The sequence below is a fragment of the Caloenas nicobarica genome, chromosome 1, assembly GCF_036013445.1.
Source record: "Caloenas nicobarica isolate bCalNic1 chromosome 1, bCalNic1.hap1, whole genome shotgun sequence".
In the NCBI taxonomy this organism is placed as follows: domain Eukaryota; kingdom Metazoa; phylum Chordata; class Aves; order Columbiformes; family Columbidae; genus Caloenas; species Caloenas nicobarica.
In genome coordinates this window covers 86,925,764-86,943,295 of record NC_088245.1, presented here as the reverse complement: position 1 = coordinate 86,943,295, position 17,532 = coordinate 86,925,764, and the positions used below count along the sequence as shown (strand labels likewise).

At 41.8% G+C, this 17,532-nt stretch overlaps 1 protein-coding gene across 7 annotated transcripts in view; it reads right to left on the bottom strand.

The window, feature by feature from the left end:
- CLCN1 (chloride voltage-gated channel 1) overlaps positions 1 to 17,178 on the bottom strand; it is a 67,193-nt gene extending 50,015 nt beyond the window's left edge. For all 7 annotated transcript variants that reach the window (XM_065658626.1, XM_065658634.1, XM_065658644.1 and 4 more), the window contains exon 1: positions 16,908 to 17,178. In XM_065658626.1, coding sequence (XP_065514698.1) covers positions 16,908 to 16,958 — 51 coding nt within the window. In that variant the 5' untranslated portion in view covers positions 16,959 to 17,178. The remainder of the gene's footprint in view (positions 1 to 16,907) is intronic.
- Positions 17,179 to 17,532: the final 354 nt, after the last annotated feature.

Genomic DNA, 17,532 nt, shown 5'->3' with positions numbered 1-17,532 from the left:
GAAAACTTCAAGCATATAAGTCAGGAAGCACAGAAATACACACATAGTTTACACACAACTCTCCCCCACCCACTGCCACCTTGCTTGCAAATAACTTGATGACCTTCTGAGGTGCTAAAACTTTGTGCATACACTCCATTGCCCAGGAGATCGTTTCTGCACTTTCACAGCTTGGACAGCTCCTCCCCTACAGCTGCCCCTCTTCTTAAATTGTAACCCTCAGTCCCCTCACTCACTCTCTACTCTACAGCACCCTGTAGCCTCTGTTAAATAATTTCTTCCTTAAATATGTTCAATAGCTTTCCAAACGAAGAAGTGTCTTACTGCTGGGGTAGAGATCTGATTGTCTTGTCTTAGAACAAACTGAGGGCAAATTGAATATACACAGTGTGTATAAAAGTATCAAAAACAGAATGAAAAAATAATTTTTAAAAAAGTAAAATTAGACTGCTGAGAGGCAGAACACTTTTAATAACTGCATTAAGCATCCAAAAGCAGCTAAAGTCAATAAGAACTAGCAAACACTCAATTGAGTGTGTTAAGTGGATTCCCCATTTTTTTAGGAGAATGATGTTGCATCACAAACATTCTCCGAAGTCATCAGTTTGAAGACATTTTTAGCAGAAGAAAACATCTAGGAAATACAGATTCATCCCTAGTGATCAAAACATGTTAGGGATGCTTCTAATCTTGTGAATTTGTTATTATTCCAGGCTCTCTGGGAAATTGCTCATCTACATAATGAACTCTAATTACAAATGGTGAATGTTCCCTAATAAGTCACCTGCAACATGACCTGTATTTTGTTGTTGGCTAAAACGATCCTTGAGAGATGGTAAGCAGTGTATGGTAGATAATTTGTGCCTTTCTTCCCCTCCTCCCTGTAGATTGCTTGTTAGGCAGGTGACATTAATAATTGCACTGTCAATCATGCAATTACACAGCAGCATGACTGACATCATAAGGGTGGAAAGAAAAGGCAGTGGTAAGCTGTGTGGAACTGGGCTGGCACAGGTTGTGCTAGGGCTCCTGGTTTTGTATTGGATGTGGCTAATTTCAAGAGAAGAACGCTGCCTCTTATATAAGCCATGGCCAACTAGGAAAAGATGTGGTCACACCTAAAAAGTTTAGGAGGAGGGCTAGCCTCTGAAGCAAAATTATTTGAACTGAGATGAAAAGAGAAGGTTTCAAGGATACGTTAGGGATATACTTTAGCTGGGGTTGGGCAAGAAGAAGGGACCTTGAGTATGGACAAATATCTCAAGGAGGCCATGGCTAGGATTAGAGGTATGCAAGGAAAGAATTTATTTTCCATGCTCAACTTTCAAATGCTTGAAAAGCCACTTCTTTGAGGCCCTAGAGCCTATTGATCTCTCTGACAGGGTTATCACACTACTGGTTTAGAGGACTTAAGGAGCAGACTGGTTGAAAAGGACAGTCCTAATTTGTTAGGTACTGGAACTAGTAATCAAGAAGCGTGATGCAACAAAATAATAATTTTCAGCCAGCTGAGGTCTCCATTCCAGCTGATGCATGGCCACATGAATGTTAGAAAAGAAGGGGTCAGGAATATACCTAGAAATGAGGAAAGGGACCATCTTTTCTGATTGCAGCAGAGACATAAGCAACCATAAACCTTTTCTCAGTAGCACTTGGGTCTTGCTTACATTTCAGACTTTCACCATTATTAGAGCAAATGCTATAAACTGCTTATATGAACTCCATGGCTGACGAGTACTAGTTGCTGACTGTAGTAGTGTGTCCTGGACTGTCTCAGCTGAGATGAATTATGTCAATATAAAAGTTGTAGCACAGATGTGTTATCACTACAGTGAGATATTTTTAAATACCTTCTTTACTATCAAAGTTATACTAGTAAATCTTGTACAGTTTTGACTAAGCTTCCTGTTTTCCTTCTCCTTCTCCCATCCAAATGCAGATACCCATACAAAACCATCTAACTCTCCTGCATAGTAGGGGTCTTGCTTGTTTCCCGTAAAACAGTTGCCGGTAGTAATATGAGATAAAGACGAAGGTAAACAGTGGGAAGATAGTAGTTCTCTTGGCAGCCAGAATAATAAATCCATCACAAATGAGGGTAAAGCAATTCCTCTGTGACAATAACCTTTCCTTTTATCACTGGCTGCTGATACAAGGATGACAGTCAGAGTCAGCATGACGTTCACTGGACTCCCTCTTTTATCAGCCCCCTGCTTTGACTTGTAGGCAAGTGTTGGGGGAAGAACTGTATCAAGCAAGTGCATCCAGACTGAAGTACTGGGTCACACTTCCGCATGAAGGTTGCATAAAGTATTTCCTCTGAGGAACTCATTAAACTAAAGCTGCTGTATACTTACCAGCAGGAGCCAATTTTGACTGTCACAAGGGGAAAAAGGTGTAAAAAGTACCCCAGGGGCATGTGGAAGCAATAATCTTCAGATGTCAAAGAGACGGGTAGCCTAGTATTTCAAGCCCAGGACAAGATAAATCAGCAGGAAAAAAGTGCAGGAAGTGCTCCACAAATGGTATTGTGTCCCAGGGCTAACATTTAATGTCCACACCATCTAAAAATATTAAACCTGGAACAGGAATTCAGGGAAGGGCTGTAGATCGACATTAGAAACTATTGACCAAAGTCAGGAGTGGTGGAGGGATAATAGGCCAATGAAAAAGAAGGTGCAGAGGATAAATCATGGGAACTATTCTAACTTTCCTTTAACCTGAGAACTGAAATAAGTTCTAGAAGCTGCTAACTCAGAGAAATTATGGATTTTTGATGCCGTGTTTGTATGTTTAATAGCATTGCTCACAGTCTTGCTCGTGCGCATTATTTGGTGTTCAGAGTCAGCAAAAATCACTGAGAGCATTTGTGGCATCTTGTTCAGACACTGCCCTTGGTCTGGGCCGTAACTCAATTTTTGCCTATCGGTACCAGAGTCATATTCTGTTCCGCAAATAGTAGTATGTCTATAGCATATTTTGATAGGGATCAGTCAGAAAAAAAAGGCAGAGATGATCCTGGTGGAAAATTTCAAATCCCAGTCCCTCTCCTGCTTGTGTCAGGGGGAGTTGATGGTCTCTGCCAGGTGCACTGGCTGGGCTGGGCTGGGGACCTTTACTTAGCATGCGAGGGACAGAAATGTCCCAGGCCACCACCGGCTTTTGGGCAATATAAGGACCAGGGGCTCAGACAAGTCCACAGGTTCCTCAGAACCATCATGCCGAGGGACAAGCTGTGCCACCTGCTGAAGACTCATTGCTCTGGAAGAAGATGCAGCTTACCCTTGCTATGGCAGAGTACAACCTCATCTTCATCAGTGAGGGCCCTGTTTAAGGAGGGAAGGGGACCCAGAGGGCAGAGTGCTTGCCTGTACCATGGGGACCACAGCTCTGGCTACAGAACTTGCTGGTATATAACGCTACTGGTACCACTGGCATCACCACTGCTGGCCAGAAGGTTCCTCACGCCCCTTCTCTCTGCTTCCAAGCGAAGCAGCCCAAAATCCCATCATTAAACCCCATGGGATAGAGGTAAGGTCCCTGTAGGGGCAGGGTACTCTCCTTGCTTTGGGCAGGAGGGTTTTCCATTGTGTTTCTGAAGGAAACCTTCACCTTGGCAATCTAAATGTACTTTGTGGCAGACCACTTGGACAGACATGTCTGTCTATACAATTTCATGCAGAGTTTTGCCACACTGATCATTACAACCCTGTCCTCTCTTGACCTATAGTCTTGAATGCTTGGGAACATGATCGTTGTACTAAATCAGCTGCTGCACATTCAGATCAGTTTGGAAGTACATTAACATCTTTAATATCTGTGTTCTGATACTAGGTCTGCAATGTCAATTTTAGCAGGATTCCTTTCTCAGCAGTATCAGTTCATAGGAGTGTCTGACTCCGGCTGTGAATTTTGCTTCTGCCCTGCTTACAGAGCAGCACTGGAAATAAGAGGCAGATATCATCAGGAAGGCAGGAGGTCAGCACTCCCTAAAGAACAGCTGGTATCACCTCCAACCTGATAATAGTTCTTCCTTCATCCACATCCAAGTGGAAGAGATCAGGCTGAGCCACTCCTGGCTAGAGAGAATCTGCATCTTGCATTTTAACATCTCACAGACAGCCTCTGACACTTAACTGTTGTCCTTCCTGGACAACTTTGTACTCTTGTGTGAGGTCTGATGTCACTTCTTGCTGGCCCACTGTACATTTTAACATGGGGATTTTAGGACCAGTGGAAAGACAGGGACAAAGGCTTTGGGAAATTGTGTGTACCTGGCTATTTTGCCACAGCCATACATAAAGATGGCTGCCACTGGAAGGATGTAGCAACAGAGCAGATGTAACAGCTGGCTTTGGAGCTGGATGGGTGTTTACCTGTCTTGTGAGCCATCTTTCTACAGTGAGTGTTGGGACAAGTGGGATAAGCTGTCATATTTGGAAGTCTGCTTGTCCTACAGTGTTGTTTGTTTTTTGTTTTTCCTGGTCATTCATGCAGTTCCTTTGGGAGACGAGATAATATCTCACATTTCCTCTACACCTTGGAGAAAAAGAGGGTCCTAGCAAGCATACGATCCGCATCCTGGAAGATTACATCACTTTTAAGGATCTGAAGCAGATAAAAGGAGGACTGAGGGCTTTGTACGTGAACCTGTTTAGATACCAATATGGTGTCCTTCAATACCCTCCATGTCTTCTGGAAATGTTTTCCTTTTTTTGGTCATGTCTCATAATTGATTAAAAGGTTTCTTCATTTCTATGTTGTTTTCTGTTTGACCCATTCTAGTGGATTTTTTGACCTCTATTGCTTCCATAGGGGTATTGACTCCGAGCATATTGTGGTCACTATGAAGTAGTGGTTTCAACTAAGAAGTTGAATTGTTTAGCACAGTATCTAGTCATAACCATTTGTAGACTTCCTAGCTGAATATTCCACAATCTCTGATTATGTCTACTTCACATCTCAATGTGACATTTGCCCAGCCTATACAGGGGTCATTGCAGTTTTTTGTTACTGTAGTTTCTGCCGTAGCTGGCGCTCTGATCACAATCAACATATCATAGTGTTGCAATCTGGGTTCAGAAGGTGGTGATGCAGATCCAACACTATACACTCCCTATTTAGGTTTGAAATTTCAACCTATTCTGATGCTGAGTTCATTAGTTTGATCCAGGTTCTCATCAGCATATAGTACTACTCTACCACTAGTATGGTTTACCTTATCTTTCTGCATATTTTGCATTCCGGTATTATGATTTCCTATTGACTGTCTACCACAAAGTTTTTAATATGTCTGGTGTATCTCCTGTTAGGACAAGAGACTGGTCCTACACGTTAATTTTAATAATTCTAGCATTTTCATAGAAGTAGGTATACCACTGCTTTGATTCTTGTTTTGGCACTTTCAATTGAACCCTATTTGCTTTCTATGTCTAATTTGATTGTTCACAGACTCTGTACTCAAGGATACAGAATTTTTTATAACTTTACTATCCTTCACAGAAATGACCTGAAGAAAAGATACTTTTGCACCTGTTGTCTTCTCGTAAATCTTCAGTCTGAAAGTGTGCTGACAACCTTCTTAATGTCCAGCATCAGAAGCCTGATTCCTGCAGCTGGTCTGTCCCTCCTGTACAAGGTCACTATTTACAACAGTCTGTAGCAAGAAGCTATATCACCAAGTAATTTTTTCTTCTTTTCCTGGGGTTTGAGCAATCACGTGACTTGCTATAAGGATATCAGGTTCTATAGGGTATCAGGAGTTAGATGTCTGAGTAGAATATAAAATGAACATGACTGGAAAACACAACACATCAAGAAATATTAAGCCAGTATATTCAGTGAATCTCTTGCTACCAACTGAGGATACGTGAATTCCCTCTGTTTCTTTCCCAGAAGAAAAAGGTCAATTCAGTACTTGCCCAGCACTTGGAGTTCTGTAGCCTAAGATACTGCTGAGATGAATGAGTGGGACAGAGCTCACAAGGGTTGAACCAGTAGGGCACTTATGGTCGTTGTTGGTATTGCCTCACAAATATAAACCATTGTGATTAATGCCTCAGGGGTGGTGTTTCTTTAATATCGTTATGCCTACAGGTAGCCTACCTGCAGTTTCCCACAGTGACAGAACAGCAAAAGTAAAGAATAAGGGTGACAAGAGGTAGCTCAGGGCTAGAACTGAATGGAGAGTGAAAGGTTCCATGGGGAAGGGCTACTTCTTGCAGATACTCTGACTCCCTCTTTCTGTGGGCTTGCAATGAAGGGCTGCTAGTCAGGCTGGAATAGCCCACGCTGCCTAAGCCCCGCACAGAACAAGCTGCCTGTTACACTGTGTACCTGCCTGTCCTGGTTTTGTTAAAAACAAGACAAGTCTCTCTTTTAGTGAATTTTCCTTTCAGCTAAAGTCTTCTCAGTAACTGCACTTTTCTAAAGTAGGATACACGTTTTGGTAGACATAGCAATGGAATGCAAGGTCGCTGATAAGGATGCACATCCCATAAGTGAGAGGGGCAAGGAGGGGCGAACTGAAAAGGTGACTAAAACTGATCAAAGAAGTATTCCATCCCATTCACGTGATGTTTCATATAAAAATGGTTGATCACGAGGGCCTCGTCCCTTTTTCTCTTCTTTGACTATGGCCAACATCTGGGAAGGACCCTGCCTGCCGTCCCTGCGAACCGAGGCCTAGTGACAGACTGAATCCAGTTCCGGTTTGCTGTAGAGTCCAGCCCAGGACTTCTGGGTGTAGGCTCTGCTGCTGCCGGAGCAGTGCTGAGATTTGCCGGGACTTTGAAGATTGGTTCTGTATATTTTATATTATTTTCTCTATTTTATTAGCAGCATTAGTAAAACGTTTTTAATTTTTTCCAGCTCTCTCTTTTTGTCCTTCTTTGCCTTCCTATCACCTGTACTTTGCGAGGTGGGGGGGGGGCAGGAGGAAGATGGGGGTTAACAAAGCATCTGCCGCGGTTTATTGTCGCCGTGCAATCAAACCTTGACACTGCCTAATCACAAGGTATCAGACCTTGAACTTTTTAGTTTCCCTTATTCCACATTTACAGACAAAGTCTCGAGTCTGGTATTTTATCTTTTGGTATAAGGATGAGTATTAAAAAAAAAAAAAAGGAACTCTTTAGGGGTCACGGGGTAAGAGTAATTCAGGCTGCTTTTGAAACGTAAAGAAGAGAGAAAACAGAGGAACACACAGTAATTCAAGATTTTTCAGTGTTGGCCTGAACCTTTACAGCTGCCTCAAAATCGTGAGTGGCATAAAGAAAGGACAGTCACATTCCCTTCCTTGCACCAGTTCTGATATGTCTGCCTTTAGCACTGTGAAAGGTAAACGGATGGAAAAACATTCATGTCTTTATGCGGTTAACTGCTTTGTGTCGTGCTCTGAGTGAATTCACCATAGGTCAAGGAAGCAGCATTTAAGAAGCTGTTACATGAGGCAGTCAATAGATCATCTCAGTTAGAATATGCACCCTCCCATGAAGAATTTAAACATATGTTTAAGCAAGAGGAGAACTTTACTCAGACCCTTCTTAACCTTCTCAAGAGGAAGATTTTCCTGTACCTCTGGAATGAAGTTCCTACACCACAGTGGCTGTTTCTTCTATCACTACTATGATACACAGCTGTGATGTATTTAATCTTGCATTTACTTTTACTGGTCCTGAAAAGCTTAGGTGAACCTGCAGTTCTTTTTAGCTATGGGCCTGGAGCATTATGGACTTCCAACTAACGGAAATGAGATTTCCAACATGCCCTATTTCTGTATGGAATTGGAACTAAAAGCAGCATACACTCAGTGCCTTGTCTTCTACCACTGATAATAAACTTGATGCCAAGCAGTGTAATATCAAATACTTATCTGGTCTGGAAAAGGGCTCACAGTTGGTTGCTAAGTTATTCAGAGGAGTAAAAACAAAGGCTGACTGAAGAATTGTATAAGGACCTTAACAGGATGACTGAGTGATAAAATGACAGATGAAACATTCACAATAAATGTAAAGCGATGACGGGTAGGAGGAACAGATGTTCTAGTTTTGCATACATGAGAATTGTCCAACTGTTACTATTTTAGCTGACTTTTACTACTTAAGAATCAGGTCTTGGGGTTAAACAGAATGGTCATAATAATAACTGCCTCAGTATTTTTTTAGAACTATGGGCTAAGAAGTAGGAAAATAAGACTAGAGAAAATGTGGCCTCATCACAGCTAAGTGGAGGAGAAGGATCACCTCCCACAACATACTGGCAACACTCCTCCTAATGCAGCTCAGGATACCATTAGCCTTCTTTGCAGCAAGGGCATGTTGCTGACTCATGTTCAACTTAGTGTCCACCAGGACCCCCAGGCCCTTTTCCATCAAGTTGCTTTCCAGCCAGTCAGTCCATAACATGTACTGCTGCATTGGATTATTCCTCCCCAGGTGCAGGACTCGACATTTCCCTTTGTTGAACTTCATGAAGTTGTTCTCTGCCCATTCCTGCAGTCTGTCAAGGTCCTTCTGAGTGGCAGTGCAACTGTACAGTGTACCAACTACTCATCTAGGTTTTGTATTATCTGCAAATTTGCTGAAAGTTTACTCATTTCTATCACCTAGATAATTAATGAAGAACTTCAACAGTATGGGAACTAGTACTGAAAGCTGGGGCACCTCACTAACAACTGGCCTCCAGCTGGCTTTTGTGCTACTGATCACAATCTTTTGAGCCCTGCAGTTCAGCCAGATTTCAATCCACTTTGAGGTCTACTTGTCTAGCTTTGGCTTTCTTAAACTCATTCTCACACACTTGGCCAGTGTTTCTATATTCCTCACAGGTCCCATGACCCTACTTCTACATTTTTTATGTCTGAGTTTAGTCAGGAGCTCCTTGGTCATTCATGCAGACCTCCTGTTGCTTTTGCTTGATTTCCTGCTCATCAGGATGGATGTGGGAATATAACAGAAGATTTGTGAGGAGAAGAGCTGCAAATACTCTCAAGTGGCTGCAGCTGAGGTGTAGAAAAACACATATATCACACTAACTGGTTTTTGGCCTTGTGTGCTTGAGAAGTAGAACCTCTGTGGTAACATACACCAGTGAGAAACTCAAGGGCACCTTATCAAACATGCTCGACATCCATGCTTTGCTGTAAGAAAGATCACAGCACAAAGGAAAAAAAACACTTACTCGAATCCTTGAAATACAGGTGAAAACAGCGGGTTCAGAGATCTTCTAGCAAGGGCTGAGTTCTGCAGTGCCTGTGTTCTCACTTGTGTACCTCTGCCTGGGTAATTTGGTGGTTTTTTGGAGATTGTATGGTTAGCAAGGTAATGAAAATAAATTTACTCTTTGCATTTCATCTGTGGTTTGGGATTGTTCCTGTGACTTGCCTGTGTCTGTTCACACAATGGATCATTTCTGAGCTTAGAGATGATTCCTCTATATCAGCCAGCTCCCTTGGAGCCCTCTTCTCGTCAAAGCCATATCCCATGAAATTCTTCCGAGTGGATCCCTGAAGAGCCAAAGACTGCTCTCTTGAACTCAAAGATTGTGATCTTATTTTTAGCCCTTCTCCCTCCTCAGATCTTGAGGCTGTCCCAGACCTTCACAGTCCCAACCAGTCCTTCTTTATTTGTAAGTATTCAGGTCCAGCAGAGCACCTCCCCTTGCTCTCTCCTTGATTATGTGTATTAAGAAATTGTTGTCAATGAACTCCAGAAACCTCCCGGATTGCTTGCCTTGCTGTGTTGTTGCTCCAGCAGACTGTTTCCAGGCTCTTTCAGTTGTCTGAAGAAAGCTTCATCTAATTCTTAAGTTTCTTTGCAGGACTGTGGTCTGTACCTAGGCTGACTACATACTCAAAAACGGATAATTATTCTCCTGTAGCTGTTAAAAGCAGTAATTTCTTTTTAACAGCAAAATATTCTGTCAGTTTCTGACACGTGATCTTCAGGCAAATTCTGTTCTCTTCAGCGCCCCAGTAGTGCTTTGGGTAGCTCCAAGTCTCAGATTATAGATATCCATAGTCACTATAGTAGTTTACACTGGATCAAAGAATGTATAGGCTAGAAACTGCCCAGTTAAGACTAACTGGCCTAAGTTCAATCTGAAACAAACTCGGAGGTCCACAAGGTAATGCGTTTCCTCACATCACCAAATCAGAAAGGAACATATTGCATGTCATAGTTTTTAGAGCTGCTAGTAATGACTTTCTTTGAAAAGGTGTAAGTGCCACTTACAGTTGCATTAGCACTGTGCAATAAATATGGTGACGGTCCTTTGTATTCTTACATACTTTTGGAGTCTACTCTCAGTACCAATAGTTGGTAGGCAAACACTCTTAATCCGTGACCTTTTATAAATATTTTGTGGAAGTAGGTGACTGTCAATCCCAACAGTCGCTTGGCTACTTTAAAGACACATAAGAATCAATTACTTCACCAGGAGGCAGGAATCTGTTGTAGAGATATATGGCTCGGTTTTAACAATGTGAGCAAATCCTTTAACCCTGCTTATATCGTTAGCAATGTCCAAAGTTTGAAGTGTCTTGCACTAACAACTTATGGAGGATGCCTTTGCTACTCTTATGGTCAGTGTGAAGACTTGTACCATTATCAAATACAAAAGCATAGTATGCCTTCACATGCAGATAAACAGCAATAAAATCTGGTTGCCCAAGTAATTCTAAGTCACTTAAGAGTAAATAAAACCACTTTAAATAAGAAGGTTCAGATAAGGTAGTCTCCAACATTAATTGCTTGTGTCTGTCCTCGCTGTGTTAACAAGGTTAGTTAACAGAGTTATCATTGTATTATGCAGGTATGTGGAAGCTGTTCTTTGAGCAGCAACTTTCTGCTACTTCACTAATGCACACATTGACAAAATAACTTATTTTTATGTAGTGTTTACTGCCAGCTTCTCTCCAGAATGCCCAGGTTATTAGCTGTGATTTTGTGGAGATTCATAACAGTAGCCAAGTTTACCTTGAGGATTTGTATCTGCTGTACATTTATGTCTTGATCCATTATTTCTCATATACTGTATTTTGTATGCCACCTGATGTACAGCTTGGACAGTAACCTCTGAATTCCAGTTGCCCCTCTGCTACCGTTGTTAACAATCTTACTAGCAACAGGTCTAACTTTTTGAAATATCAGGAATGCTAGTACATGGTCTTTCCAACCCCCTGCCCCAAAATTGTCTGAAATAATTTAATCTGCTATACTGACAAATTACCATGCAAGTGTCAGCTGTCAAAACAATTATGTATTTTCTTTGTCCCCATAAAAAAGTTTATAACATGAAGCTACCCTATTAGGTTTCAAACAGAAGTGGGATGCCCCCTTACACCATTTACACACAAGCAGGCTATTTTACTATTTACAGCACAAGATCAATGGCAAGAGTTAGACTGATCAGCATGGTGCCAGCCTTTGGCATTTATTTGCTTGGACAGTAGGTCTGTACAATTTGTGGAAAAGCTTAAATTTCATAGCATTATAAGTAAGGGACATGTAGCTGGACAAACTCACTGAAGTATAAAGATATTCTTACTGCTACCGTGCTAGAGTTGCAACAGCTTTCTCAGGAATAGACAACTACAGTGATGAGAGACAACATCACTGCTACTCAGCCAGCTCCTGGTGTGTGAGATCTCCACTTCGTACCTGGACACCTCAGATTGTTTGGAAACAACAAATTAAAACATATAATTCTGGACATCCTCATGACGGAACCCAGTACCTGAATGATGGGTAAAAAAAAAAGGGTTTTCTGCAAGTAGCAGAGAAGGCCCTTTGCAGCATGTGGGATAAGGTTCCTACAGCCAACCTGCACCTGAGAGGCTGCAACTGCTTCAGCGGTGGGTGGGCAACAGCCAGGCAAGGGAGCGCCAAGCACCAGGCAAAGTCTTCGATGCCATTTCTCCTACATGTGTTACTGTTAAATTGAACTTTCCACGTGGGAAAAGCACATAGGTCAGTGATAAATAGCACTGGTGTGCAGCTGTGTGTGTCACCTCAGGAAGCTGTGCCTGGAAGTTGGCTGGAGCAGCTGAAGGAGGTGGGTTTATTCACCCCAGAGAAAAGGAGGCAGAGAGGTGTCTTTTTGCTGTCTGCCACTACCTAGAGGAAGGGTATAGACAAGATGGAGCCAGACTCTTCTCAGAGAGGCACAGGGGAAGTGCAGGAGGCAACAGCCATGACTTGCAACAAGGGAAATTCATGCCTGGGCAGGGGGTTGAACTGGATACTGCCAGAGGTCCATTCCCATCTAAATCTTTCTGTGACTCTCTTACTTTCACTTTGATAGAGACAAACCCAAAATACTGGCAGACAAACTTAGATTATTAATAGAACTATGAAGACCAGGTCTGCTAGCAATACAAAATGGAAATGAAATAATTTCTTCAAGAGGCTGCTAGGTCTCATGGTGGAGCTTATGGCCACAGCAAAATATATATCAAAATTTCCTATCCCCCTGCTTTAAACAAGTAGGGCAGCTCCAAACATCTCTCCGTGCAGTGATAGACAGAGCACTGCTTTATTGTTTTGGGAAGATGTTCTTACAAAAATTATTTGCAAACAGAGTGGATAGGACAGCTATAAACTCATTATTTGTCTCCAGGGCCTGGCACTCTGGAGAAGTAAATCTAGACTCCAACCACCCTTTAACCTGTTCCTAATCCGGAGTCGATGAATGCCGTGTGTATTTCACCTTACTAAAATCTTAAAAGTAAAATCCATGCTTCTTTAAGAAAAAACAAGTTGTTAATAGGCCTGTTCTCATTTTTCCTTAGCCTTCCTGCTGGCATGCTGGTTGGCACTGGAAACACGCTGTTACTCTCTGGGATTCTGAAACTGGCCTGTCCCTCAGCTAGGAAAGGTTCAGGCACAATCTCACAGCACAAAAGCAGGAGGTCTGATTGCCCAGTGACTGACTGATGGTTACAGGAGGAGAGCACTACTATTTCTACATTGCAGGTGAAGGCTTTCAGCTCCCCAGGCATTTGTTCCATGCAGCCAGGACAAGATTCTATCACCGATTTCTGCAGCAATTTTTTCACAAGGTAAGGCATTAGTTCTGTGATCCTACTGGTGGGAAGTGGGGAGATATATGAATGCAGTTCTTCAAATATGCCTATGGCACTGAGTCAGTAGATGCCAAAGCAAGTGGAAGTAGACAGCAAGGTGGATATGGTGGATAAGTGAACAGGAAACCTTGAGCTTATTGAATTATTGATATTATTGAGATGTTAAATTCCAGTCTGACTTATGGGAAGATGAGCAATGGACCTTTTCTTTTTGCCTCTGTTAGTTTCAGCAGAGGCTGGTCTGTGAGACAACAAACACTGCCAGTATGCAAAAGACTTTTTTTCCCCCACAGACTGAATATGAGAAGCTAAAAATTGTTCCTTAATAGCAGTAGGTGATGCTTCTAAATGCCTGCACTTTTAATCAGACAGCAAGAAACTGAAAAATTTGTTTCTTTTCTGTTTTCATTGTCACCAGCAAGTACATCTTGCCCTGTAGAGACTGGCCTGCATCTTTTGTCCTCTCCAGCTTTGGAACTAGCAATAGAAATCTGCACAAGTTTTCTTTCTCATGACCTCAGTTCTCCAGGTCTCTTCTGCCTTCTAACATTATTTTCTGTATGATTGACGTCTTCAGAAAGAAAAAGAGGAGAAGGGGGCTGTGGAGAATCCTGCCACTGCCTTGGGACAGCACAGGGAAAGGGTCACATGGGATATTTTTAGAAGAGAATCCAGTGACAGTGATGTGAGGAAGGCGCAGAGAAAAACACAGCTGTGAAACCTAACACTTGGCTTCATATATACTGAGAACAGGAACAGCAGAGAAAAAACTGAGGAGACACAGCAGAAGGCAAGAGTGAGAAAAAGGTACGTGAAGAAAACAAGAGAATGGTGAAAGATTAAGTGACAAAGAGGCAATGAACACATGGGGAAGAAATTACTAAAAGAGAATATGGGAGAGAAATGGCAAAAGATTGAGCCAGGAGGAGAAAAAATCAATAAAGTGGCCATGATACATAAATAAGCAGAGATACTTTAATCACATAAGGGTTTGAAGGACGAGAAATGGCCAGCTGACTCATCAGCACTCTTACAAAGATGATTTGTGACCTTGAAGGATGACCAGCAACTCATTTCAAGGTCTAAGGGCTTCATAAGTGACTTGGGTTTTGGATTGTGACACCGCAATAGATTTTCTAAATCAGATGAAAATAGCAGTCATTCCTACAGTCTTTGAAGCCAGGTGATCACATACCATCTCTTTTACCACAGACCACATGCCCAGAGAGCAGTGACTGCTTTATGTGTGAAAACTGATGTATGTAGCATTAGTTTGGAAGTGCTCTGTGCTACTGTTCACTCCTTAAACAAGAAAGAACTAACATGGCTGACTACATGGAGTGGATAGCAGTAATGATGATACTTGATAGGAGTATGCTTGTAAAGATAGCATTTTAAGGTGTAACTTGTTAAGAAACTCAGGTCCAAATGTGTCTGAAATCTGCCTCAGTCACCTACATCCAGAATCACAGTCCCTTGTTCACTTGCTACCTAATCTTTACAACTGTTCTTAATTTTTTGTGTTTTGAGAAATAATTAATCCTTCATCAAGGTTACTGATTCAGCATCTACTTAGCACTGATGCATGGATTAGATCTAGCAACTAGCTGCTCTCACTAACAAGCTGCTACTCTGCTTGTGATCCCTAAAGACTCAAGTATATGATCATTCTCAAATAATTCCTATATTTATATCCATCTCTTTAATGAAGTAGGTTGTATCACAGTTGCCTCCTTATCATAAAGTTTATCTGGGATGTGAGTAACTTGAATTCAATTAAAGAACTAAGCATTTTGGGTTTATCCAGGCAGATACTTGAGGGATCATACAGCTACCCTGTATTACACAATCTTGTCCTCTCCAGAAGCCAAAAAAGCTCTCAGGCAAATATTTGGGATAAATTTATGAATAAATGAAGATCATGCAGTGCATTGTCTTCCTTTCTCTCCTGAACAGCTATTTAGTAATGTACAAATGCTTTGTCAAAGAAGACTTGCCTTAGCTTGTTATACATATTATGCTCTTTGAACTCAAGAAATCTAATATCCATTGTGTCTTCCCACAAACATTCAAGTAAACTGTCACTAGTTCATATACTCTGACTAGTCTAGTTCTGAACTAAATAATCTAAAACTGAAAATTCTAGAAATTCATGAGTTTCTTACTGTTACAGAAGAAATAATAGCCATTTTCCCCAAGTAGCATAGTCACTATTTCTGCATCGAAAGATGTCTCATGCTCTCTTCTTTGCCATTGCTTTTGCTCAGTTTTGTAGAATTTCCTTACAGCTCAGTACCTCATGCAATTTGATCAACTCAGAAACCAACTCAGTTTGAATGTTTAATCTTAGAACCCAACTCTTGTTCTCCCTCCACAAACCTCACATGTTTGTATACTGTGCAAACAGAGCACTGCAATCCCACTATGTTGTATATTAGACCCAGTCTCAATGCCCTAGTGTTGGTGCTACTTGATCCTGGCATTGAGGATGCTACTTTTTTGCATTGGATTACAGAAAGCCAGACCAACAGAGATGAAATATTTCATAATCCATTCTTTCCACTGTAATGATTGGCTCCTTCAGCAATGTTAATACTTTGCAAGTGACAAATAGCGTTCTTAGTAAAACACTGTTGTGCTGAGGGTGCGTGCTTGTGATGTGCCTATGTAGAGCACTAAGAAATTTACATTCATTACATAAGCCTGGATTTGAAATCAAGCTTTCAATCATAAAGGGCTATATGGTCACACTAAAGAACATACAAATCTTCATTAATCTGTAAGGCACTACATTGTACACAAGAGCAGGGCCTAGCAGCAGAAAATGCTGGACTGAAAACTACTCTTCTGGTCTTCACCTCAGTTTTCGGTTCTCAATGAAGTGTTCTAGCTTCTATCAAGAGTCTTGCTCTCTTTCTTTGCAGTAGCTCAAAGATGAGATTTTATGTTTTCCTTAGCCCAAACACAGCCTTACTTGCCTCCAAACACTTCTACCAAAACTTTGCATGCTCAGGTTCGAACAGGCCAACATTCATTTTTAGATGTTGGGTTTCCATTCATGCTGTTCCTTAGGCAATCTGGAGTCTATGATGCCAATTTTTATTTGATTACCAAAGGAAGTGGCTTTTTAGACACAGTACAAACTGCTACCTCAACTGGTTCAGAGAAGTATGAAGATTCATGAGATGCGATAAATCTTAATTCTCCCAGTTGGCAGCAGTCTTTTAAAGTACTTAAACCAGAAACTGGGGCAAGAACCTGCATCCAAATACCTATAAAAGAAAGCCGTGCAAGACCCCACTGGTATGCCCCCAAAAGATGCCATAGAGCAATATACTCCAAGCACTCACAGCACCTGTTAACACCCAGCATGTCAGAATCCTAACCACATCTTCTGGGAGCTGTAAGAAAGGTCAGGGAAAGGTTTCAGCGCTGTATCTGTGCTTGTATGGAAAAAGGAAACCTGTTCACAACCAGCAGTTGCATTTCTACGCAGCTCTGCAGACTAGGCGTCCCTGCAAACTGAGCCCTGAGTCTCTCCAGCATTTTTTTCTTTCTCTAGTGAATTCAGTAATGTAAAATTTTTCATCCATGGGGATTAGGAACGATTTCCATTTTCATACCAAGAAAAGCAGAATATGACTTCATTCTCTCTTGGAGGAAGACACTACTGGGACATGCTCAGGCAGAACTCTCACAGATTCTTCCCAACACAAACAGGAAAAGATATTTGTAGGAGAAGAAAGTGTTTAGCCCCTTAATCAGAGAAAGGAACAGCTATCATTTGGGAAACATTCTGTCCTCCTGCAAATATTGTACTCACCAGAGTCTGTTGGTATCGGAACGCTTTTGTTGGAGAGGCATCCCCAGTCATATCCCCAGAGACAACGTCCTGTAGAGTAGGGGTTGTTCAGGGCAGTGTCTTCCTGTCTGATCTCCACGGCAAAATCATGGAGTCAAAGAGACACAAGGCTTCAGCTAAAATCTCATAGAGCCCCCTGAGAGAGAAGGTTACTAGTGAGTGAAAGACAGCAAGGGAAAGTGTAACCAGAGACTCCCTGCCCCCTCCTGTTCAGTCTATGCTTGGACACAGCAGCCGCTTCCCTGCTTTAATATCTCTCTGCTGTCCTGGCACTAGGACAGCTCAGTAAATTAACAGGAGGTAACGTTTCCCTCTCTTCTCTCAGGCAGTGTCATACTTCACTACGTTTGGAAGGCGTCAGCAGTGGGACCATAGAAAGAATGGGGGTTGATGACAGAGAGAGACTAGGGAAGAAGAGGATGGAAATAAAAATTAACAAAATTAGAGACAAGAGAAGCATCCTGCAACTTGAGCAGGATTATTCCTACAGTCTGTCTCAGGGACAATTTTGTGAAGTGTCAGCATCTAAGAGGGCAAGTTCTCCTAGCAGGCATTGGAAGACTATTCCTTATATGAATTACATGGT